Raw genomic sequence first — 24,637 nt, forward strand, 5'->3', positions numbered from 1 at the left:
CATACAATCAATAGAGGCAAGTCATGTCAAAAATTACAAGGTAATAACAGGAAATTGAAAAGTACAGTTGTAGGAGTAAACAAAGTAATAGACGTTCAATTGATCACTGCTCTAGGAGCCTAAGCTATACATTTGAAAAAAAGAAGCCAGCACTCCACTCCATGACACAGGCGAGAATAGTTTTATTCCAAACATGAAAACAGCAAAAAAGCATAACCGTACACCAACATGGTTGTACCGGTTTCGGCACAGCCTTCCTCAGCAACCAAACTTGATGTAAAAGGTGAAGACAAAACCACACATGCTGTCTATCAACTTATAAAAAATTCATTTGGAATGTATGGAACGCCCTCTAGTGCATCAAATAATAATGCACTGATACATTAATACATAAATATATAAAAATAAATACCAATGTTCAAAACATAATAATGTATTGATATGTGAGAAAAATATAAAAAATATATAAACAAACATGTATAATAATTACTTCAAAAATGGTCATTCAAACCAGGGGGAAAAAGAGCCCCTAGTTTGATGATCCACATTTTCTCTTTGTAGGTAAGCCTATCATGTAAAATTTGAAGTTGTGCAGGTCTATCCTTAATGTGGTCAATGACCATAAAACAAAAATTGCCAGTAGGGTGTTTAGAAATATGTTTGTATAAAGAGCTAGACCCCTTTTTATTTTTAATATCACTAAGATGCCCCCCCTATCCTAACTTTAAAAGGATGGGAAGTTTGTCCAACATAAAAAGCTCGACAATTGCACTGAGCTAAATAGATCACCCAGGAAGTACTGCAACTGGAAAACATAATACATCATAAACTTGTGGACAATTATGTGAAGAAAAGGTCTGGCTTTTTAACACCTTAGGGCAATAGGTACAATGACCACATGGATAGCATCCAAATATAGAGCCTCCAAATAAATTCACTTGGGTAGTTGAACCTGTATCCTTATGATAAACTCTCGTGTAGTGACTGAAAAGAGAACCCAAACCCTGCAATAGACTTGGAGAAGGAGTCTAGTTTATAGTGCTTTGTAAAAGTATGCATAGAGGACCAAGTTGCTACTTCTAGAATCCAACCCTTTCCAAAAAGCCACAGATAAAGCCAAGACCCTGGTAGAATGAGCTTTGACTCTGCCTGGAAGAGTTTAGTCATAGTGGGTTCAACAAGAGGCAAGCATGAGATAAACAGTTAGAAAGTCTAAATTGACATAAGTTGTCCCTTTTCTTACCTTTACAAGAAACAAACAAAATATCAGAGATCCTACAAGATTTTGTTCTGTCAAGATAGTGCCCAATTTGCCTGTGGACTTCTGAGATATTAAAAATCCTATCTTCCTCATATCGGGTAGAGTAATAAAGAAAGAGAAAGGTAAAGGTAAACTTGGATACCACTACAAACAAATTAGTTCTAAAGAAAACCATATCTACATAGAAAATAAAATAAGAAAAGACTGACCCACCATAAGAGCTTGCAACTCAGATGCTGTTTTAACAGAAAGTTAGTGCAATTAGTAACCCTGTTTTCTATGTCATGAACCTCAAGACAGCCGGATGAAATGATTTCAATGGAGCAACTGTTAGTTATATAAAACACCAAGGCATGATTCCAAGGATGAGCCGCAACTCTAGTTCAAAAACATTTTCACATGAGACTTCACAGAAAGAGGGGGGATCCACGGGCTTGACCCACAAATAATTCAGAACAAGATAAGCATTAGCCCCGAATGGGTGTTGGTACTTTTTCTTGGCATCAAACATAGTACTTTTTCCATTTACTAATATATTATTTTCTAGTAGTAGGATAGGTTTCCTCCTTCAATACCTGCCATCCATCTTCAGAAAAAAGTTATCCGAAGGATATAACAGAGTCCATTATCCAGGCAAGCAGATGCAAAAACATTCCTCACTCTCAAAACAAGCCAGCATAAAAATATGATCTCAACAGCAGAATAATACACCTTTTCCGCAAATATGACAAAAGCCTTACTATCATTGTCAGAAGGACAGGAATTAGTATTAACCAAATGTTGAGCGCCTGGGTCTGATCTAGGATGAGCGCATACAAACTAAAAGACTTAGGAAAATTATACAGTCTATCTTCTTTCTAGGGGCAACAGTCTGATTATCAGGCAAGTTATAGGCTGTGACTAAAACATCCTCCAAAGAAGAACAGGAGAATGAGGAGAATGTTGTGGAAATTTGAGTTGTAACAATTCATAATACTTCCGGAGAGACTGAGAAGCAACATTGCTTTCCCAATGAAAAATCTGTTTCATTCCAGAAACAGATTCAGAGAAAGACAATCCTTCAAAGGGACTGTCTGAAGTCAAACTCTCCTCAGTACCAGAATCCAAAATACATGGAGACAAAACACAATCTGCCCCTTCAAAATAATTTAGGAGGTCCATTCTCTTGAATATCTTCAAAAAATGAAGGATGTTTTTTTTCTTTTAGCAGAAACAGTCATATGGGAAGGGTCAAGAGTCTGCACTAAAGCCTAAGCTAAGCACAAAAACTAACTCCTAACCACAGAAACAGGAGATGATGTATGTGTACATGTATGTGTACGTTTTTCTTTTTGATACAAATGTCTGAAAAAACAACTGGCCCAGAACTCTCAACAAAGACCTCCCCAGAATGAGGCACAAATTTCTGGCTAGAAATAATGGCATTCTATGTCCCTTCTCCCGAGACTGACAACAGTGCCTACCAACGGCACTCCACCATTCACAGAGAACACGTACATCTCCAAGTCTATGGTAGATGTAGGGACTACACTACTGAAACTCAAGGAAAAGATGAATTGTCTGAGAAATCAGATTTAGCCATAGACTAACTCACCTGTGGCAGAGCCACTTTAGCAGCCTGCTCCTTTTTGTGACCGTAAGAAGAAAGAACCAAGAAACCACTAGGTAGTTCCATAGTTAAGCTGCTGAGAAAGATGCCCAATTACCAGGGAAGCCTAGGAGTAGTAGCTGAAAATCAGGAATGTTGTAAAAGTAATATTTTCTCTGATAAAGCATTATCTCTGCCCCAAAAGTAAAATAACGTTCCCTGAAAAATAGTTTAAAATAAGTTCTAACAACTTTTTACCACAAAAGTAAACAAATGAAGCTCCCATTTAAAAGTCATGTGATCATCTTATAGGTTCATAGGTAGGTACTAGGTTATCAGCCCAAGGGCCTACATAAGTCTAGCCAGCAAGGTTCCATAGCTTAAGCCACCAAGAAAGTTATTTTCCTGTGCCACTGTCCAGCAGAGACACAGAAGTGATCCCCGGGGTGTATTTCCTATTTCCCATTCACTCATCAAGATTTTTCTTGAAGAGTGCTAATGAAGAACTTTGCTTGACATAGATGGGAAGCTTGTTACAGAGTATAGGAAGTCTCTGGGACAGAAATCTATCCCTCCAGCATGTCGTGTTTATTGTGGTGACAAGGTTTAGGTCCCTACTGCGTGTAGCTCAGAGGGATTGGGATTTCTTTATGTGTAGCATGTCCAACTCCTCTGGGTTTGACATAGCTTTATATGTTAGGCAGAGATCACCTCGGACTCGGCGATATGCTACGGAGTAAAGCTGGAGTTTTTTGAGACGGTCAGTGTAGGGCATTTATTTGAGGCCAGTAATCCTCTTTGTGAGGTACTTCTGTGGCCTTTCCAGCTGCTGCAGATGTCTTGCGAGGTACATTCCAAAAGGGGCGTTGTACTCTACAATGGGTCTAATGAGTGACGAGTAGAGGGGAACAATGACCTCTTTTCTCCTGGATGAGAACCCTTTTATGATGATGTGTGCCACGTAGAAGGGCTACCTGACTACTGTGGCAGTGTGACTATCAAAAGAGAGACTACTGTCCACCTGGGTCCCAAGGTCTCTTATCACACATTTGGTGTTAAGTAGATTGCTGCCTATGTGGTAGTTATATACTTTTTCCTCAGCTTTAGAATTAATGTATTAGGTTCATAGGAAATAACTAGACTTGCTGAGTAGCCCATCCCAAATTCAAAGTTAACCCACACAAGATGTCTGGTTATTTGACTTGCTCATGGTCACACAGTAAGCAAATGAGATCGGAGGGAATCAAACCCTGTACCATGGGAACTACAGCTCACAACCCTAACTCTCTACACCAACAGCCAGAAAAATGTACAGTTTCTGCACTTTGTCACCAAAGTGGAAGTCCCCCCCCCCCCCCCCCCAGTGGGGACTTATCAGTCTAGCAATGGGACAACATTAGCAGATCATTAATCATTGAAAGCCCACAAAGGAGCATTCTTTTTGGTGTCATGAAATCTCAGAAGAGCTTGGCACCCACACCTGTATTTTACTCAGCTCAAGTGTATACATGGTTTGGGTGTGCAGAAAGTGTCCTGAAGCTTTGGAAGCAGAGAAGCTCTTATTTCCTTAGCAGGATGTAATCCATATAGTTAAGGCTACTGTAGCAGTGATCCGTATGAAGATGTTCTTTGTTTTTCTGATTTGTTGAAATGGTATCTGCAGTGTTTAACTTCTATCAATGAACATGCTAAATCAGGGAAATTATCAGCCTTGTTTATACATTTCTAGCAATCAAAAATAGAGTTTAGAAAAGCATTTAATGGCAAGACTGCATATACAGACCGTTAGATAAGAAAGGAGCTTCTCACTGCAATAATGCCATAAGCACTAAACATTACAGGTGCAACACTAAAGGCACAAATAATTCATCTCCTAGCGGTTTCAAGAATGGTCTTTCCTGTTGTAGAAGTAAATATTGGGGGCAGAAATATCCAGGGAATTGTTACGGCTAGGCTTGTATAGGCTCTAGGGCCGGCAGCCTAGAAACAACCTATGAATATATCTCAGCAAGTGTTTTAAAAATGTTGTTCATATCAAATGCTAGTCTATCACCATCAGCTATGAGTGTAAACCACTATGAAGAATGGATGTTTAACAAAATTATAACTATGGACTGTTCTTCTGAAAGATATCTCCACAAATAAGAAAATGCTAGATAATAACACAAATATACAGAAAATGATTTCCTTTTGTATCTTCTTAGAACTTTTCAATAAACATATTTTCTAGTAACATGAGATTATGTGCACCTTCCTATTTGGGTGGATTAAGATGAAATTATTTTAGACAGCATTTGCAATTACTAACTTAATAAGACTCCCATCATCATCATCAGGAATCCACCATGCTCTAACAAAGCTAACTTAACAATTGCTGCCAAAGACAAACACATGTAGTCAAATTCATGTACCAATGCTACTTTTTGACTTATTCTGCCACCTCAGTATATGGAGAACTTGGCAATCAGGAAAAAATATGGATCTGGTGTTTACAGGGAGCAGAGTGCATTACTTTGTTAAAAGCATCTTGCAGCTTTTTTTTCTTTTTTTGCAATGCAGCAGGAATTCATATTTCACAACTGTAGAATGCAGTTAAGAACATAACTCACATTACACGTTTTCTCCTACGTTCATGTGTGGTAGATTAACTGATGTGGTGCTTCCAGCCAATGTTCAGGAGATAGCACACGAGCTGCTCTTAAGTCACTTTAAATTTAACTTGTACTCAGTGTTTTATCAAAGCCGTCAAAATTAATTGTATTGTACAGAGTAGGTCTGACATACTTCTGATCCTCAGCATAAACGACAACCCCTAAACGAACACACAAATGTTTCTGAAATTTAAGGACAAAATTCAATATCATTATTTCTTTTAAGTGCTAGTAACAATGTTTTCCCCAACAAAAAAATGTCCGAATTTCTAATGCCTGTACTGATAGCAAAAGTACGTTAAGAGAAATCCATTCAAACTTTAAGTGACAGCGAAGCAGAGTTTTGTTAAGTCAGCAACATCGACTCCCCCAAAATACAATTCTACAAACATTACAGTGACGGATGTATTACTTGCTTCATATTTCAGTGTATGTGATTCAGATCTCTGGGTTATTCTTGAAAACTTGTTTCCAGGCACAGTGACACGTTCTGCAAACCACATTGAGGAGAAAGGCAGAGAAATAGCAGTGAGCCAGTGACCATTTTCATAAGGACCCAACTCTGACTCTCTCTGCTGTCTTTTGCTGTCTTCACTTTTGAAGTTTTGGATAAATGCCAACGATGCTGGAGGTCTGCAGTAAAATCCTCCCTGCACCTGGTTTGCCTTAAACACCTGTAAGTCTGCTGCTGCAAACGTTAACGTCTCTAGTACAGTACGACAGTGTGTACCTAAAGAAGAAAAGTAAACGCTACAGACGCAGTCCCAGGAGCCCTTTAATGACAGGCTGGCTGTCACAAAGCCCAGCACACGATGATGTCAGCAACAACTAAAACAAAAATTTTAAAAAACCCTGGGAATCCGTGAATTAAAGGGGCCACTCGGAAATTCGTGGCACCCCATTATTTTGACCACACGATGATGTCAGCAACAACTAAAAAAAAAAATTAAAAAAAAACCCTGGGAATCTGTGAATTAAAGGGGCCACTCTGGAATTCGTGGCACACCATTATTTTGACCTCCAAAACAGTAAATACCAAGCAATTCGGTATGGCTGAGAGATCTGCATGGAAGCTATATTCTTAGCTTTGGTCAGTGTGGTTTATACTTGTGCAGTCATGATAGCAGGTAGTTGGTATTGCTCAGGTATGTGGATGGGCCCTTTGGGGGGGTGAGGGGGATTTTTGGGGGGGTGAGGGGGATAAAAGTTCACACTAAACCTGTCTGGCAAAGTCTTGGCAATATCAGTTGGTTCAGTATCAGTGGTGCCATTGTGTTGTAGTTCTGAGCAAATCTGCATATTATTATGCAGATTCTTGACATAACTAAAGAATGCCTTGTGGTTATCCTTAGTATCTGTATATATTTTGCTTTCGTAACTAGTTTTGGTGGATTTGATGAGGGATATCAGTTTTTTACTGAGTTTTCCAAGGGAATTTTCCAGTCATCTGACTTTACCCTTTTCTGCAACAGTTTTTTCCTTCTGTTGTAGAGTTTGTTAATGGCAGGGGTTCACCAGATTGGCTTCCTTTTTTTAGAGGAGAGCATCTTGGTTCTGTTTGGTATGGCCCTAGCTATGCAATTGTGTAAGTGCTCATACTTGGTATATGGTATATGATTCAGCAGCCAGCCATACTCCAATTCCCCATTTCTACGGATGACGTGAAGCTTGCCACTTTTGTCTTTAGAAGCTCAAAATTAGCTTTGGAGAAGTTTTTCACTGTGGCTTCCTTTTTCGGGGGCGGGATTTGGATATCCATGATGATTAACTTGTGGTTGGATCTGACCAGGGCAGGGTTTATCAAAGGAGTAGAGCAGTGGTTCCCCCATGTTTGTAATGGGTCTATATTACGTGATAGAATGATTAGATGATCGAACACCTAATCATCGACCACGTAATATCGAAAGCAAAAAACAGCGAATGGCCAATTTAACGCAGGGAAAGATTTCCCTTGGCCGTTCACTGGATTTTGCCATCTTTTCCACTGTGGAGCGATCTCAGAGTTGATATATTTAGTTTGGGGGGCACAGCCCCCCCCCCCCACGTCAGGGGTGGGGGGGCAAAGCGCCCCACTTAGTTTGCCTGTAAAGTTAATTATTTTTTTGTGGCCGATGGTAACATTTCGCAGCGGCGTTCGCTATTTTGCAGTTCAATATTACGTGGTCGATGTTTAGGTGTTCAATCACTTAATTATTCAATCATGTAATATAGACCCTTTGCAATGACTAGGACAAGAATGTTGTATTCCCTAGTGGGGGTGAGGATGAGATGGTCCACGGCACTGGAGTTGATGAATTCCATGAAACGTTGGGCAAAAAAAGTTGAAGCAGGAGTAATTGTTCCAACTAATGGAGGGGTAGTTAAAGTCTCCCAAAATAAGGGTATTAGGCTGGACCTTGATGTTTGAGTGTAAAGGAATGCAGAGTGGGAGTCCTGGGACATTGTCGGGGATCTGTAGCAGGCTACAACATGGACTGCAGTTTTGCCCAGTGATAACTGTACCTGAAGTATTTCTGATGCGTTACGTTAGGCAACAAGTCTGGAGGTACGTACATCTTTTATGAAGATGGATACACCTCTGCCTTTGGGGGTTCAGTCATCACATCCCTTAGGGCTATGGTTCAGATTTGGCGGCTACAAGGTGTGATATGCACTGTAGCCTGGTAGCCCAGGGGGTGCTCTCAGGAGCCTTGAACCAGGTCTCTGTTACTGCACAGATGTCGATGTTCTCCAGTTTGAGGAGCGACTCCAGCGAGTGCATTTTGAGGTTTAGACTTCTAGCATTGAGTAGCATAACCCTTAGGATGGGTTTACTAGCAGATGTTATGGTGGTAAATTTGTCTTCAGGGCATTGCCTAAAAAAGGCAATAGGGGTGGCAAGAGCCTTGGCCAGTATCCGGAATCCCAGGGGTGACAGGTGCAGGCCATCTCTGACAAAGCATCGAGGTCTGTCTATCATGTCATCCCAAGCAGTCCGATACTGGATCCCCTTTGAATGACAACAGAAACTTACCCAATTGTTGAAGTCAATCATTTTCTGCTTGTACTGTGGTATCATTCTTGGTGACGGTAGGATGCTGCTCAAGGCTAGGGTCATACCTGCCCAAGATCAGAGAGCTCTTCCATGTCTCCCTTCATTTTTTCATGTAAACCAGGGAAGTACATCTTAGGTCATTCACACCAACATGTACAATGACAGAGTCATATTTGTACTTGCTGTGGAGAGACCCAAGTGCATGTGTTATGTGGTGAATCCTGGCACCCAACAGGCAGCTGACTGTGGCTTTCTCCTTATTCAGCCTAGTGAGTGGGACGTCAGTGTGCCTTACAATTCCTCCATCTGCTTCACATTAAACTGATACCGTGCCATGTGTGTCTGTAATTCTGCCAATCAGTCGCTTAGGTAATATTTTACATGGGTTTCTTTCCTGTGTGACCACCACCACCACCTGGGATTAACTGCATAAATCAGTTTCTACCTTCTCCACTGAAGCTAGCTATCTTAAGTAAGTAAAACCTCTGGGAAGCAAGAACCTGACTCCCTTCAACTTTTCTATTGTAATAGGTGAATTGCAATTTAGTTTTTTGCAAACTGTTGAGGCTTAAAGGTGTATGCACAACAACAGTGAAGGGATCCAGCCAACTGCCACTAGATTGGGATACCTTGAATCAGCCATACACTCACACAGTGTTCCAGTCCCAAGCATTTACTTTTTAATTTGGTAAAGTTTTACTTCTAGGCTGTCCCCACAGTAATTCGGCTCCCTCCATATTGACTAAATGTGCTAGTTTACCCCTAGGATCCTATTAAAATTAGCCTGAAAACTGGTGTAAAAAATAAAACAAATTGAAGTACAGCCAAAAACATTGCTTACATAAATCATACAAACCAATAGCCCAAGGTAACTCTCGGGGTCAGTGTTAGCCCCGCTCCCTGCCCCCAAATTCCACCCGCCCCCACTAGTGCTAAATTTAAATTAGACTTTGCCACTCCCCTCCTGCTAAGTACCAATCAGCACCTCACGCATCACTGGACAACCCCCCCCCCACTTAACAAATTTCCTTCTCTCCCATTCTTCCACATCCTGTTAGCACAGTCAGCCATCAAAATTTGGCCTGCCCCCCGCCCCCAACAAAATGCAAACAAGCAAAAAAATACTAATTACCCTAATACCTATACTGTTTCTATTTTACAATCTCACTGCCTACGAACAAACACTTGACCGTGGTTTTCACTACCTAAATGTTCAAACAGATACCTACGACTTCACACATAACACCAAACACTTTACCATCCCCAGCACACAGAATCTACCACCCTCCATAAAATACTACCCCTGTTGTTGTTTGTCTTTCAGCTTTTCCTGGTTAGGGGTCGCCACAGTGGAACTCTGGTCCACTAATGATTGGCAGTTGGTTTTTATGGTGTCAAGTTGCCAGCCCGATACCCAACCTTCAACGAAGGCACGCCCATTCAACGCATGCCTTTCGAACGCCCATTCGACCGCGGGGAGAACATGCAGACTCAACACAGATGGCACTCCCAACCCAAGCCAAGAACTGAACGGGAGAACCTCTTGCTGTGAGGCAACAATGCTACCGCTGTGCCACCGCGGCTCTATGTACAGCCACAAAACATAATCCTAAAAGAACAAGACTATATAAAACTTATAAACAAACTCCTAAAGCTCAGAAATCCTGTCACTGTAACCTTATAACACATGGAGACATTAATCCCAACCCTGGCCCACCCACATCCAATAACCTCCGCTCCTCTACCACTACCACCACAGTCAAGCTACCCATGTATTCTCCCTCTAGTTCCCTCCTACCACTTCACCTAAATATTAGAAGTATTAACAATAAGATTCCCAACCTACACGCCCCCCTAGCAACCCACTCCCCAGACATTGTGTCTTACGGAAACCTGGTTAAAACCCTGTACTACTGACAATGAGATACTACCTCCAGGATACAATATTCACTGGTTAGACCATGCTACAAGGAAAGGAGGTGGGATAGCAATCCTTTACAAAAATACTCTAACCATAAATAGAGACACCATTCAAACTCCCCAATTCAATAACGTGGAACTCCTCATAACCATGATACAGATTAACCAAAACAAGCACTTTAACATTGTCTGTGCATACATTCTGCCAGGCAACAACCTAAATACCCTAGAAGATATCCTTTACTGGTTATCCACTACTTATACCCAATAAACCATAGTTCTTGGTGACTTTAACACAGACTGGCACTCCTGCTCCTCCGACCCCCCCCCCTCACCCATATAAACTTATCTGGGTTTAAGCAGACCATAACCTCTCCCACTAGGATAAACCAACCAACAGGGAAAGTATCCCAGACTGGATCCTAGTTAATAATCAACCCCAACTGTACACAGCTGATACTCTCCCTGATGACCTCAGTAACCATTGTCTAACCTATATCATAAAACATAAGGCAGGAAACCCTCACCAGCCCAAATATAAAACAGTTAGAAACACGAAAAACTTTGATGCTGCTATATTCCAAAACAAATTAAAAGCAGTTGACTGGTCAAAACTAAAAAAAAATCTAACATTAGAGGAGGCCATAGATCACTTTAACACCAAATTCTTAAGTATCCTTGATTCCCATGCTCCAGCACGTACAATAAAATCTAGATCAAACAGCACCATGGCTCACAAAAGATACCAAAGCTAAAATCAAAACTAGAAACAGAGCCTGGGCCAGCTGGAGAACAACTAAAGCCCCACTTGACCATCTAAAATATTGTCAACTCGGGAATGATACAAAAAAATCTATTTTACTGGATAAAAAAAGTTTCTACCAAAATGTCCTGCAAAAACACCATAACAACCCTCTAAAGTTCTGGGCAGGCTTAAATCAACTACTCCGTCCAGGTCATTCCACCACCCCAACACTGGCTAACTACACCCATAGTTCCCCAGAGACCATAGCTAGTGCCTTTAATAACTTTTTCACTGAAACAATCCAATCCCTAGCAAATCAACTAATCCCCTCTAACTTAAACCACACACCTAATCTACCCAATAATCACCCCAAATTTAGCTTCCAACCAAAATCCACTAGTTTTATCAAAACACTTCTAAAAAAACTAAAACCTACCTACCACCCTCACTGCTGACTTCCTCCCTGCAGAGTACCTACAAATAGCTGCAGATGCCATTGCATATCCCATATCTATCCTCATCAACAGAACCGTATCTGAAAACGCTATCCCCTCCCTCTGAAAAATATCTCACGTCATCCCACTCCATAAAGGTGGTAGCTCCTCAGATATATCCAACTATAGACCCATTGCCATTCTTTCCCCACTAGCCAAAATAATGAAATGTGTACACAAGCAACTAATGCAATACCTTACACAGAATAACTTACTATCCAACTCCCAGCATGGTTTCAGGCCATACCACAGCACCACCTCAGCCCTCCTTTCCTTTACTACTGCCATAAACCGAAATAGGAATGACAACAGGCTAACATCCACCCTCTTTCTTGACCCATCAAAAGCCTTTGACATGGTCAACCATGAACTTCTCATTCTTTCACTAAAATCTATTTCCCTCAACAAGCCCACTATCCAGTGGTTCCAGTCCTACCTGACTGGTAGACAACAGGCGGTACTATGGCAGGACAAACTCTCCAGCCAGATACCTCTCACACTTGGTGTCCCTCGAGGGTCCATACTAGGTCCACTACTCTTGTCTATTTTTATCAACAACCTTCACACTGCTATCCCTAAAGCTACCTGCATTCAATATGCATATGATTCCACTCTGATCTGCTCTGCCACTTCCCCATCCGAACTGCAAACCTTAACCCAAAATACATTTAACACCATCGAGAACTGGCTCACCAACCAACGCCTACTTCTGAACCCCAATAAAACGAAACTTCTACTCTTCTCCTCCACTAGTAGATCTTTTTCATTCTCTGTCACATCTAACAATGGTACCACTATTTCCCCCAGATCATCACACCAAACTGCTAAGGGTTATCACAGACAATAATCTCAAATTTGACCTACAGGTCAACAAAACCATACAGACCATCAATAATAAGCTTGGATCACTGTATAGAAACAAGACATTTTAATCCCACTGACTAGGACTGCAATCACCCGATAACACCTACTCTCTACTCTTTTATATGCCTCGCCTGTACTCTCAAACCTCAACAAATCCGAACTAGGTAAGCTGTCACATAGCTACAATCATATTGCCAGATTCGCCACTGGCTCCACCTATAGAACCCACCACTGCCAGAACCTTAAACAACTAGAGTGGCTAGAACTGCCCAGCTTAATTCAAGTCAATCAACTCTTAATAGCGCACAAAATTTTGTACCACCCGGAGGATACCCCCTCACTTAAAATTATTATTAAGCCATATAGCAACCAGAGATCCCTACAGTCAACCGATAAAACTACTGGTCCAAACCCACAAAGCTAATAACTCTGCTGGTGAATCCCTGTTTGCCAACTACGTTGGCAAAACCTGGAATTCGTTGCCAAACTATATAACCCTACAATCCTCCAAAAGTCTCTTCAAAAACAACCTCAAACAGTATCTCAAAGTGAATTGGCTATGCCCATGCACCAACCCTGATTAAGTTATAAACTGAAAGCATATTCTGTAATTATCATAACTTGTAACTACGTCAGCAAGCTCTGCTTCCAATCTGATGTCTCTTACTTTTAATTGTCTCTGTCCATGAGAACTGAGAGTCTCTACTAGGAAACACTACTAAGCCATTGTACATAATCACTTTGTTTTTATAACTGTTTGCTAACTTCTGTGTAATCTATCTAAGTTTCTCTATGTGGAGCTTTTCTCCCTGGGCCTCTATTGAAAATGGACATGTATCCAGTCGGACTATCCCGGTAAACAAATATAAAATAAATAAAATAAATAAATAAAATACAGTCTTTGCTTACAGAATTAAAGCTTTTTAGTAGGGCAGTTAAGATGGTTCATTATAAAGTAAGGCCAACTAAAACCATGTCTTCTGGAAGAGAACTGAAAGGCAAAGAAACATAATCATCTACATTGTATCCTACAGGGTGAACAAGCACTCAGAATAGTCAAATTCATGGTCATCTTTTCTCACCCTCAGGTTTCTGATGATGGACGTGAGCATTTGCTCCTTTTCATTTCTGCAAAATTCTCAGAAGTAGAATGTTGTGCTTCTGACCTAAAACTAGAGGCAGCTTTTTGTGCCGAGTCAAAGTACTCATGTAGTATGCAAAACCTATGAACAGAAGTGTATCTGATGTCCGAGAGTCTAATTTCTAACCCTCGCACATCCACATATCAGACTGCTGCTTACTAATAAAAAAAATGCTATTTTGCTTGCTCACGTGCACAGTCAATGTCCAGTCTATGGGTATCCCTAACAAAAATTCTCTAAAGAAAATGTGAAAGGAAGGGAGAAACTCTGCAGTCTCTTGGCCAAAAACATAGGAATGCAAAGAGCCAACCTGAATATCTGGGTTGCGATTACCTCAGAAGATTTTTTTTCAGTACGTTAACTCTTTTCTCAAATTTTCCAGATTCTCTCTGGAGCTATAACATGATTTCTTTTCACCAGAAACAGTAAAAGTCAAAGCCCATTCTTTCATGCTTAGATGGTCTTGAAGTGATAATGTTAGTACAGACAAAACTGTCTTTTCCCTGTAGAGTCAGTGGATGAACTTAGAAGATTCTGATGCAGGAGTGTACCCTTCAGAACAGTAGGCCCCGGAGTGCCAAGGGCCATCTTTTAAGAAATTTAACTTAACTCTAGACTCCTAATTTTTTAACTTTGTTTTTCTGAAGACCTGGGTTTCTCTTGATAGTCTGGTGTTTTATACACACGCACATATATACACATATTATATATATAATATTTTATGCACACACATACATACACACACAGATATATACAGGTTATATAGATATATATATATAGATATATACATACATACATATACACTTATATACATTACACCTGCCTTTCCTCCAAAATTACTTGTGGTACCTCTTGTGGATTGCTATCACCCCAGTGCCCTCAGGACCACACTGCTGGCCCTGGTACAGTATACAATATATTCATAAGCAATTACTAGGCTAACAACCACTCTTTTTAAGCCTGTTCATGCTTCCCAACTGTATCTGATAAGTTTAGATACTCTATGGTTATTTTAAAAGGTATATGCAAGCTTGGGTGCTGGTGGTCAAGGATTTATAGGCTGCCTCTCTCTACTGGTGATATAGGTGACAGACCAGTGGTTAATTTCTGATTCACCATCTGCTGGTTCAAGTTATGCTTGAAATGATTTAGGAAAGAACTCTCCTTCACAAAGACGAGAAGCAGGTTTGAGAGAAGGGGTAATCTTGAAGAAGCATTCCTATCCTTCCAACATGTCATATTTATGTTGCAGACAAGGTTTAGTTCCCTAGATTGGGTAATTCTGATGCCATTTGTTTTGTGGATGTGAAATAGGTACATTAGAGTGGGATCAGAGGATGCTTTGTAGGACAGGCATAGACTGCCTCTCAGCAGCATGCAGGAGACCAAGCACAGGGACAGGTCTTTGAGGCAGTCTGTGTAGGATATGCTGTATAGAGCATGTATTTTTTGTAAGGAACCTCTGTAGATGCTCCAGTTGTTGCATATGCCTGGTCAGATATATACCAAATGGGGCACTATACTTGGACTGGTCTGATAAAAGCAGAATACAGTAGAACATTGATGTTCTTGGACCTAGATGCCATACCCTTGCTTATAAGTTGCACAATATAAAATAATTTCCTTACTACCATGACTTTGAACATTATGTGCCTATCAACATGCATTTCCTAATTCCTGACTACCAGGGTCTGCTCTTAGTGGTATATTATTAACGTGGTAGTTTATAGGGGGAACCATCTTCCTAAACAATATTATTATACATTTATTGGCACAGAGTGAGTTTTAGAGTGTGGTACTAGCAACAGTTAGTAGTCTGTGTCGGGCCTTCTTGGATGATATTTATGTCATTGGGGGATTCTACAATTTTGTCTAATCTGCAGTCATCTGCAAACTTGGTCAGCCAGAGACCCTTTACATTGGCGTTGATTTCAAAGAAGCAGATGCCAAAAGGGAGTCACCCCAGCACTGACCCTTGGGGGACTCTGCTAGTCACTAGGAGTTAAACTCCCTTATCCTAATTTCTTGGGTCTTATCTGTCAGCCAGCTGGCTATCCATTGGCGGACATAGGGGTTTATGCCTAATTTTGCGAGTTTGTTTATAATGCCCATATCAAGTACTGTGTCAAATGCTTTGACTAGGTCAAGGAAGGCAGCATGCACAGTTCTGCTTTCATCCATTGCTGTGGTGACCTTCTTGAAGAAGAAGTCCAACAGGCTAAGCAGGCATGACCTGCCCTTGAGAAAACCAAACTAGGCTGGATCCAGTATCTGAAGGTTTCCTGTGTCATGGTTTGTCATTTCCATGGCTTTGCATACGAGACTAGTCTGTATTTACCATTGTGCAAGGAATGACAGTTGCAGCTGAAGCCTGTCTGAAGGCTGTGGTTAAGTAATTGTAGTCTCGTGATAAGTTGTGTCACGTTATTAAGGAGGTATCCTGGGATATTGGTCATTTAGAGTGCATTGAGGACGTGTTCCCTAGTGGTAGTTGGGAGAGTTATGGTTGAGGCCATTTCCTGAGTGGTGAGCTCCTGAAAAATATACCCCCATAATTTCTCAGTAGCTCAGTGCATTACAGAAATTTGAAATACTTCTCATTTTTTATTTCATCATATTTTGCTTGCAATTACAAGCGTATCTGTTGCTCTGTAAAAGGCAAGATTGCAAACATATTAACAATCGCATACAGACATTTCCATACAAAGCCTTAAAACTACCTTTTAAAAATTTCTTAACCAGGTAAGTGAACTGGTCTTTGGATATTTTTCAGCCATGAAACAAGCTCACAACAGAGGGTAAATAAAATGTACTTGGATAGTCTGCTCAGAGTGAATAGTCAAAACTCTTTCAGGGGGATAGCAAAAAGAATGTGGAGTACATAGAGAACAAGAAAAACACACACAAACAAGGGAAAACATACAAATTCTCCGCAGACAGTTCTATCACTGCTTGAAAGAATAAAAAATGAGTCAGCAATCCTCTTTTAATTCTTCACATACATTAACACCTGTACCTGATAAATGTAAAGACCAGTTAAATAAAATTGCAAGCAGTGTACCGTTACAGGCATACATCATAAAATTATGCAAAAATTGAAAACGACTATGCAAAATGCTGACTTAAATCAAATCAGAGCTTATATTACAAAATTCCTATGCAACATTTGATAGAGCAAATACATGAAAAAAAACGAAGGACAAGAAAGATAAGATCCTTCTTCTTACCCATTTGTCAAAAGATAACCAAATTTAACAACAGCCCAAAGGAAAAGCACTCCATACCTGTACAGTTCACTTCACCATGTTGTTTAGACACGATTTCCAGTGGTTCTGTAGTAGTGGAGTTCCCATGGGTGCAGGTGCCACTACACAGAGCAAACCCTACAAAATTAAGTGGATGTTTTAGCACCCAAATACAGAAAAACAAAGTTTTTCAACATCAGCAGATCTCAGCAAGAATCTACTCAACAGACTAAACTACTGCAACCAGTAAATGAACAAGAAACTCTTTGGTGGCTGGAGGTCATGCATAAAGGGGCACAAAAATGTTGACATACTATCACTATAACCAGTGGGGTCTGAGTAAGATGCCGAGTCACCAAAACTTCTTTTTAATGGCTATTTCACATAGATATTACAAAGTCTCTAAAAAATGGAAAGTTGGCTCAAATGAAAAAGAACTGTGCTACCGAAGCTGGTAATGTACAGATGCAGGAAACAAAATGGGTAAAGAAACTGGTAATGTCAGGGAAGTTGAGGAGTCTGGGGTCAAAGGCAAAGGAAAAAAAATTAAAAAAGTGGGTAACCATGGCAAGCCTTAAAAGTTGACTGGGATCTTCTAAAGTCCCCAGAATTTTTTTTTAAGTTGTAAAGGTGAGGGATATGATTGCAAAAGAAATGCAGTCAGAAGCTTCAAGCTAGATCTCAGCAGCCAACAGCAAATTTAGTCTTGTAGAGTGGTAGGCACAAGTAAAAGTCTGAGACAATGGGGACCTATATAAAATAATGTTGATGTAAATGAGACAAGCTGGGATGCTGCAGATGAAATGCGGTGAGGCAGGCAGCCAGTGGAGCCTCTGAAGAACTGATGGAATTATTCATAACTATGAGTACTCAGGCAGGAGAGTTTTGCACAGTCTGCAAGTAATCAATTTCAGGGGCTGGGAGTTCTAGCAACCGATATTTCCAGTAGCTTAGGAATGATGAAACCAGAGAGAGTATAACATGACCAGGTCCTTGGGTGGTAACAGGTACTTAAACAGGGAAATATTCCTTATATGGAAGCATCTAAACTTTCCAAAAGCTGACCATTAGAGTTGTTCACCAAAGAGAACCCTCTGATTACGTAGTGTAGGCACAAATTAGTGCCATAGATTACAAAGGTGTTGAATTACTTAAGTGTTTGACTTCTTGAGGTAGCACAAACAGTCATACCTGCAGTCTTTGTTGCAGTGAACTTGGAACGGATTACAAAGCATCTGTCTGTCGATGACAGGGAAGCAGATACTCAATGAAGAGGTCAGGGTCCAGGATAGAAGTCTGTGGTACACAACCAAAAGAGGAAGAGGAAGAATAAAGTAGAGTTGTGTAAGTAAACTTATCATAACAGTAGATGTTCAAATGATCATGGCTGCAGTAGCCTAAGAAATACGGGTTATATTCTGCATAGGATATAACAGCTGTCCAGCTTACGAAGCTTCAGGACACCCTCCATGTGTCCAAACAATTAGCTTGAGATGAGATGACTAAAAAACAGGTGTGGGTGCCAAGCCCTTCACCGCGTTCATGTCAACTGAGAAAGGGAGGCTGAGCCCTGACAGAACATTGCTAGGAACAACAAAAAATAAATGTCCACACTCTGGCATAAAAAACACACCAAAAAAACAAGGGATATGGAGGAGGGAGTGGCTACTCCAGCAGTGATCATTTGAACATCTACTGTTGTAGTAAGTTTACTTACACTACTGTACTACATTCTTCATTTGATCACTGGCACAGTAGCATAAGCTATAAGAGTAGATTACCATAGCTTAAAACAACTGAGAGATGGAGGAGAAGGGTCTAGGATCCCCTGGAGAATGGTGATAAAGCCTGACCTAGACCTGGTGAAGGAATCTAGCTTGTAGTGCTTTGCAAAAGTAAGTATAGAGGACCAGGTTGCTGCTTCTAGAATACTGCCAGGGTACAACCCTTTTCGAAAAAGCCACAGATGAAGCCAAGGCCCTGGTAGAATGTGCCTTGACCCTGCCTGGAATGGTTTTGTTATGGTGGGAATAACAAAAGGTAGCAGTCCAGGACAACCATTTGGAAGTATTCTGCTTTGACACAGGTTGCCTCTTCATCTCATCTTCACAAGAAATGAAGAACTGATCGAAGCTCTGAAATATTTAGTTCTCATAGGAAAGTACCAGAGTTATCTGTGGACATCTAAGGTATGAAGTATCTTCTCTCTTATTTTGTGGTTCAGTGAAGAACACAAGAAGCTTTATAGTGCAGCTTAAAGTAAACCCAGATACCATTTTAGGCATAAAAGAAGGATTATGTCTCAAGGAAACCTTGTCTGTATGGAAAATGAGATGGGTGACCCATCATAAGAGCTTGCAACTCAGATACTGTTGTTGCAGAGGCTGAAAAAACTGTTTTCCATGTTAAGAACCTCAAGTCAGCCAGACAAACTTGTTCAAATGGAGCAAATGTTAACATCTGTAACATAAAACTGAGATTCCATGGAGGAGCCATCAGTTTTCTTGGAGGTCTCTTTTGCAATATCCCTTTCAAAAATGTTTTGACATAAGAATGCCTTCAAAGAGGAGGATCCATGAGTAGACATGGTGAAATGTTCAATAAATGAACCTTGACAGAGAAGCAAAACAGGCCATATGAAAGTAACTTACACAAATATTGTAAATCCAAAGAAACACATGCCGTATATGAGTGCTGGTTACGTTATTGGCAGATTAGAAAACCTTTTCCATTTGCTAATATATGATTTTCTAGTAGCAAGCTTTCTTCTCTCCATTACGACCCTGTTCCATGTCCTGAGTAAACTGGTGCCCCCAAAAGGTATTAAGACCCTTATCATCCAGGCAGTCAGGTTGAAGTTGTTTGAGGTCAGGATGTATCAAATACCCCTGTTCTTGTATGTATAGAACCAGTCTGTGAGAAAGCTTGGTAATTGCCACTGACAAATTTCAAAAGCAGGCAGCAGTGGTTCTGCCTTCACCAGAATGGAGTCAGTACAATGATCTAGGGGAATTACTTATGAATCTTATGAAATATCCTGGATATCAGTGGAAAAAAACATATACGAACATTCTTACCCAAGAAAAAGAAAAGACATTGTCTTCCAGGGCTTCTTGCATGGAGTTCTGGAGCAGAATCTTGCCAGATGATTGTTCAGAGTGGAGGCAAAAGAGTCTACTTAGGGAACTTCCCACAGATGGATCAATTCTTGGAAACCCCCCACTCATGTTTCCATTCACGAGGGTCTGCCTTTATTCTGTTAAGCTTCTTTGCCAGACAATTTTCCTCCAACAGAATATAAGAAGCCTGTAGAATGAGACTGCAGACTGCATGGGGGGGGGGGGGGGGGGTAAGACCTGGTTCCCCCATTGCTTGTTTATGACCATATCACTGTGGTATTATCTGGAACAACTTAAAGTGGTCTTGGGGGCCAAAAATTACTTGGAGAAATGAGGACCTTAATAAGGGCAAGTATCTCTTTTACATTTATGTGCTTGTGTGTCTTTGTCTCCATTGACACTGCTTCCCAAGCAAAGTCCCAGGCATTTGTGCTGACTGACTGATTTTCAGCAGGACAGAAGAGGAGACCTGAATTCAGGGATATTTGATGGTTTTACCAAGTGATTTATCATCATAAATCCCATAACTGGAATCTAAAAATATTTTTTGCCAGGAGGAATCATGAGAATCATCAATGCCACGAAACCCAAAATCCTGAGGTACTCCCTTGCAGTGACCGAAACTGTGGAAAAAGTGGAAAACTCCTGGATAGATTTATTTTTTCCAGAGGAAGAAATGCTCTTTGTACTGATGTGTCCTGCATTCACCCCAGAAACATAATCTTGCATGATAGACTCAAGAAAAGAAAAAAAAAACTTGAGCATTCGCTTGGAATTCTAGCCTAAGTAAGATATTTCTTCACCTAAGTTAGAGATTCATGACACTTTGAAAGAGACTCTACAAAGTACTCTAAACATGGTAAATGTGGATACCCTGTATTTTGCAACGCGCTATAACTGCAGCTGGACACTTTGGGAACACTCTTGAAGCAGTGGATAGCCCAAAGTTGAGGCCAGATGTATTTTGCAATGCGCTATAACTGCAGCTGGACACTTTGGGAACACTCGAAGCAGTGGACAGCCCAAAGTTGAGGCCAGAGAACTGATAAGGATTTATATTTCTGGATCATATGAATAAACGTCTGGTCTGGATGGATAAGAATGTGGCAAGCATCTTTAGACTCTAAGGTTGTCAAAAAATTCAAACGAGATTTTGAAGTGAAAGCATTTGGAACCGGAACACTATGGAAGATGCCCTGAATGTTTGGAGCTGGACAGCTGTTATATTGTATGCAAAGTATAACAGATGCAGCTTAGGCTGCTGCAGCAGTGATCAATATAAAGAAAATCTAATGGCAACCATTTGAAATGCTAAGACTTACTGTCAATCCCAGAATATTAAGACTGAATAGCCAAAACGTGGAATTGCATACACAAGTCCAACATTGTTGCTCCTTGTAATATTTCCAGTTCTCTGTGGTATGTCAGTCTTGGAGTCAGTAAGCGACAGCTTGGGGAGCTTAACCCTCACACATGGGGAGGGGTACAGGAGGACTTGCCCCCACCTGTAAAAAAGAACATTAAAAGAGAATAGTAATGTTTGTTATTTATTGTTCCTGAATTTACAGTCTTTTTTTTCAGCTATTCAGTGCTTAATCTTGCAAGAGTCTCAGCTTTTTAATAGGAAGCCGGCAATAATAGCACAGACAACTGTCTGTGAATGACCGCACAAGTCAGAGTCAAAACACTTCAGGACACTTAGAAAAATAATGGATTACTGCAAGATAATCCAGTAGGATCATGTGATCAACCCCAAGAATGACTGCCATGATATGGAAGAGGACCTGAATTGTACATATATTTGCTGATTTTGTGCCATAGGCAAATCAATACTATTATTAGGGTCTCCAGTTGAAATATTGTGGTGGGTCTGGAAAAAACAGACCATTGGGAATCACAGCTTGTTCTCCCTAAACTAGAAATCAAACTGCAAATAAAGCAACATTTTCAAGGACCTATAAAATATAAGGAAGTCTGCTGTTAGGGCAGTAACTCTCAAGGCCATCAGGGTACACAGAAGGCCACTTCAGAAATGTGGAAACTAAGGTCTCCTTATGACAACACCTAAAAATGATCACCTCCAGAGAAGACATGACATGCCTGGTGGGATAACAGTCAAGGCTGCAAATTGTTTGGTACATACTGGAAACTAAAGAAACAAACTCTAGAAAAAAAACAGGCAAGAGTTATGTTACAACAGTGTTTCATATAACATTGTCGGTTTAATTAAAGAGATCTTTGCCAATAAAATGCAGAGCCACAGTCGGATTCAGCACAAGGTAATGGTGGGCTGGTCATGATGAATTAGTGTGACTATAATATGAAACTGAGGTCCATTTTTGCATCTGATACGTATAAGGAGGTATATGTGAATGAGTGCAATGTTGCATACAATAGAATAAAGGGAAATCTAAATGACTTGCTCACTGACCAACAAATTTCGACTAATGATTATAACTATCTAAATGTGATACATCCTAAGATCCCTCACATTGTCTAAGATACATAAAAATAAAGAACAACCACCAATGCGACCAACTGTTGATGGCTGTGGTTCTATCACCCACCCCTTGGCCAAATTTGTGGACACTAAATTAAAAGGTCTGGTTACCCAGGAGCCACGTTTGCGGTGATTTGTGGGAATTTTTGCAAAAAATGAACGACCTTCAATTTAAAGACACATGCACCTTTATCACTGTGGATGTCAAGGAGTTGTATTCAGTCATTCCCCACAACTTAGGACTGGAATGGTTTTCTGAATTTTTGATGGAGGAAAATATTCAACAAGACCAAATTAATAAAATAAATAAAATGGTACAGCACACTGGATAGATGTCCCAAACCACACAATATATCCAAAGAATAAACTAATAAAAGCAGAGTAAATAGGACAAAACACAGCAGATAAACCATATAGAAGCTTTTATTTGGTAAGCACTTTCGCACCTATTCAAAGGTGCTTTATCAGACCACTAAAATCCACACCAGAAATCATTAAATACTAGTGCATCACTCATCAAAAAACTCCAGCTTTACTCCATAGCATATCGCCTATTCCGAGGTGATCTCTGCCTAACATATAAAGCTATGTCAAACCCAGAGCTGTTGGACATGCTACACCTAAAGAAATCCCAATCCCTCTGAGCTACACGCTCTAGGGACCTAAACCTTGTCACCACAATAAACAGGACACGCTGGAGGGATAGATTCCTGTCCCAGAGACTTCCTATACTCTGCAACAAGCTACCCATCTATGTCAAGCAAAGTTCTTCATTAGCACTCTTCAAGAAAAATCTTGATGAGTGGATGGGAAATAGGAAATACACCCCGGGGATCACTTCTGTGTCTCTGCTGGACAGTGGCACAGGAAAATAACTTTCTTGGGTGGCGTAAGCTATGGAACCTTGCTGGCTAGGCTTACTTAGGCCCTTGGGCTGATAGCCTAGTACCTACCTACGAACCTATTACATCTAATTAGCCAATTTAATACTCACTAGCTAATTAAATCATTCCAAAAAACACTACATATAAAAATAAAAATGTACATATTTGTATATCTATAAAAGCAATCATAAAACATGAAACATAAAAAAAAGATATATATATATATATATATATATATATATATATATATATATGTACACATTTTTACTTAATTGGTCGTGCTTGTAAATAAGGTTTCAAATGTATACTGGCATTAAGCCCAGGGGGCTTATCAGCATGAAGTCTTATAATCCATTTAGTTTCACATTGTTTCAGTAGATTATTAAGATCACCTAACCGTGGACCCTTAACAAGGGTATGGATCACTGAAAAACTAAAGGAATGATCAGACCCACTATCAATAATATGTTTCGCTAAAGCACTTTTATCCCTATCCCTTTTCTTAACAGCATTCAAATGTTCTCTTATACGATCCTTGAGTGGGCAAATAGTTTTTCCAACACAGAATGAAGGACATGAATAACAAAGGACAAGATAAACCACATAGGAACTGCTACAAGTAGCATTAACATTAAAAATAAAACACTCCATTGTAACTGGATGACAGAAATTAGAAATATTCATAAGGACATTACAAAATTACAGCTACCACAAGGTATAGTTCCATTCTGATGCTCAGAATCAGCATTACTATTATTAAAACATGAAAGACCTTTTAAATTCTGTTCTTAAACTGAAACCTAGGTATTTCACCCACTACATTTTTTACTTTCTCATCAGAACAAAGAATAAACCAGTTCTGTTCAATTATCCTTCTAATAACATTAATATCTGTAAAATAATGTATATTTAAAGGTAGAGCCAAATCAGCACTTTTATTAATGTCTGAAACTGTCTGATTCAACCTTGACGAAAAATATGGTTTTGCTGCAGTACATCTTAAAGTTTTAACCTGTTCAGTAACCATACTGACCTCTATATGTCGATAATTACGTTTTAATAAATCCTTTTGAAAATTCACCATATCATTCTTAAACCTGTCCTCACTGTCATTTAATCGAGAAATACACATTAATTGCCCCTTAATTATATTCTTTTACACATGAGGGGGGTGCATACTTTGTCTACGT

General features: G+C 40.1%; 1 protein-coding gene across 3 annotated transcripts in view; it reads right to left on the reverse strand.

Annotated features, from left to right (window-relative positions):
• LOC122800942 (probetacellulin-like) overlaps positions 1–24,637 on the reverse strand; it is a 717,852-nt gene that overhangs the window by 637,526 nt on the left and 55,689 nt on the right. For 2 of the 3 annotated variants that reach the window (XM_044070324.1, XR_006364659.1), the window contains exon 2: positions 16,984–17,082. The exons of the other annotated variant lie outside the window; for it this stretch is intronic. In XM_044070324.1, the coding sequence (XP_043926259.1) occupies positions 16,984–17,082 (99 nt within the window). The remainder of the gene's footprint in view (positions 1–16,983; positions 17,083–24,637) is intronic. 3 annotated transcript variants of the gene reach the window in all.

The sequence above is a fragment of the Protopterus annectens genome, chromosome 4.part1 (genome assembly GCF_019279795.1).
Source record: "Protopterus annectens isolate FY-2018-M chromosome 4.part1, PAN1.0, whole genome shotgun sequence".
NCBI classification, from domain to species: domain Eukaryota; kingdom Metazoa; phylum Chordata; order Ceratodontiformes; family Protopteridae; genus Protopterus; species Protopterus annectens.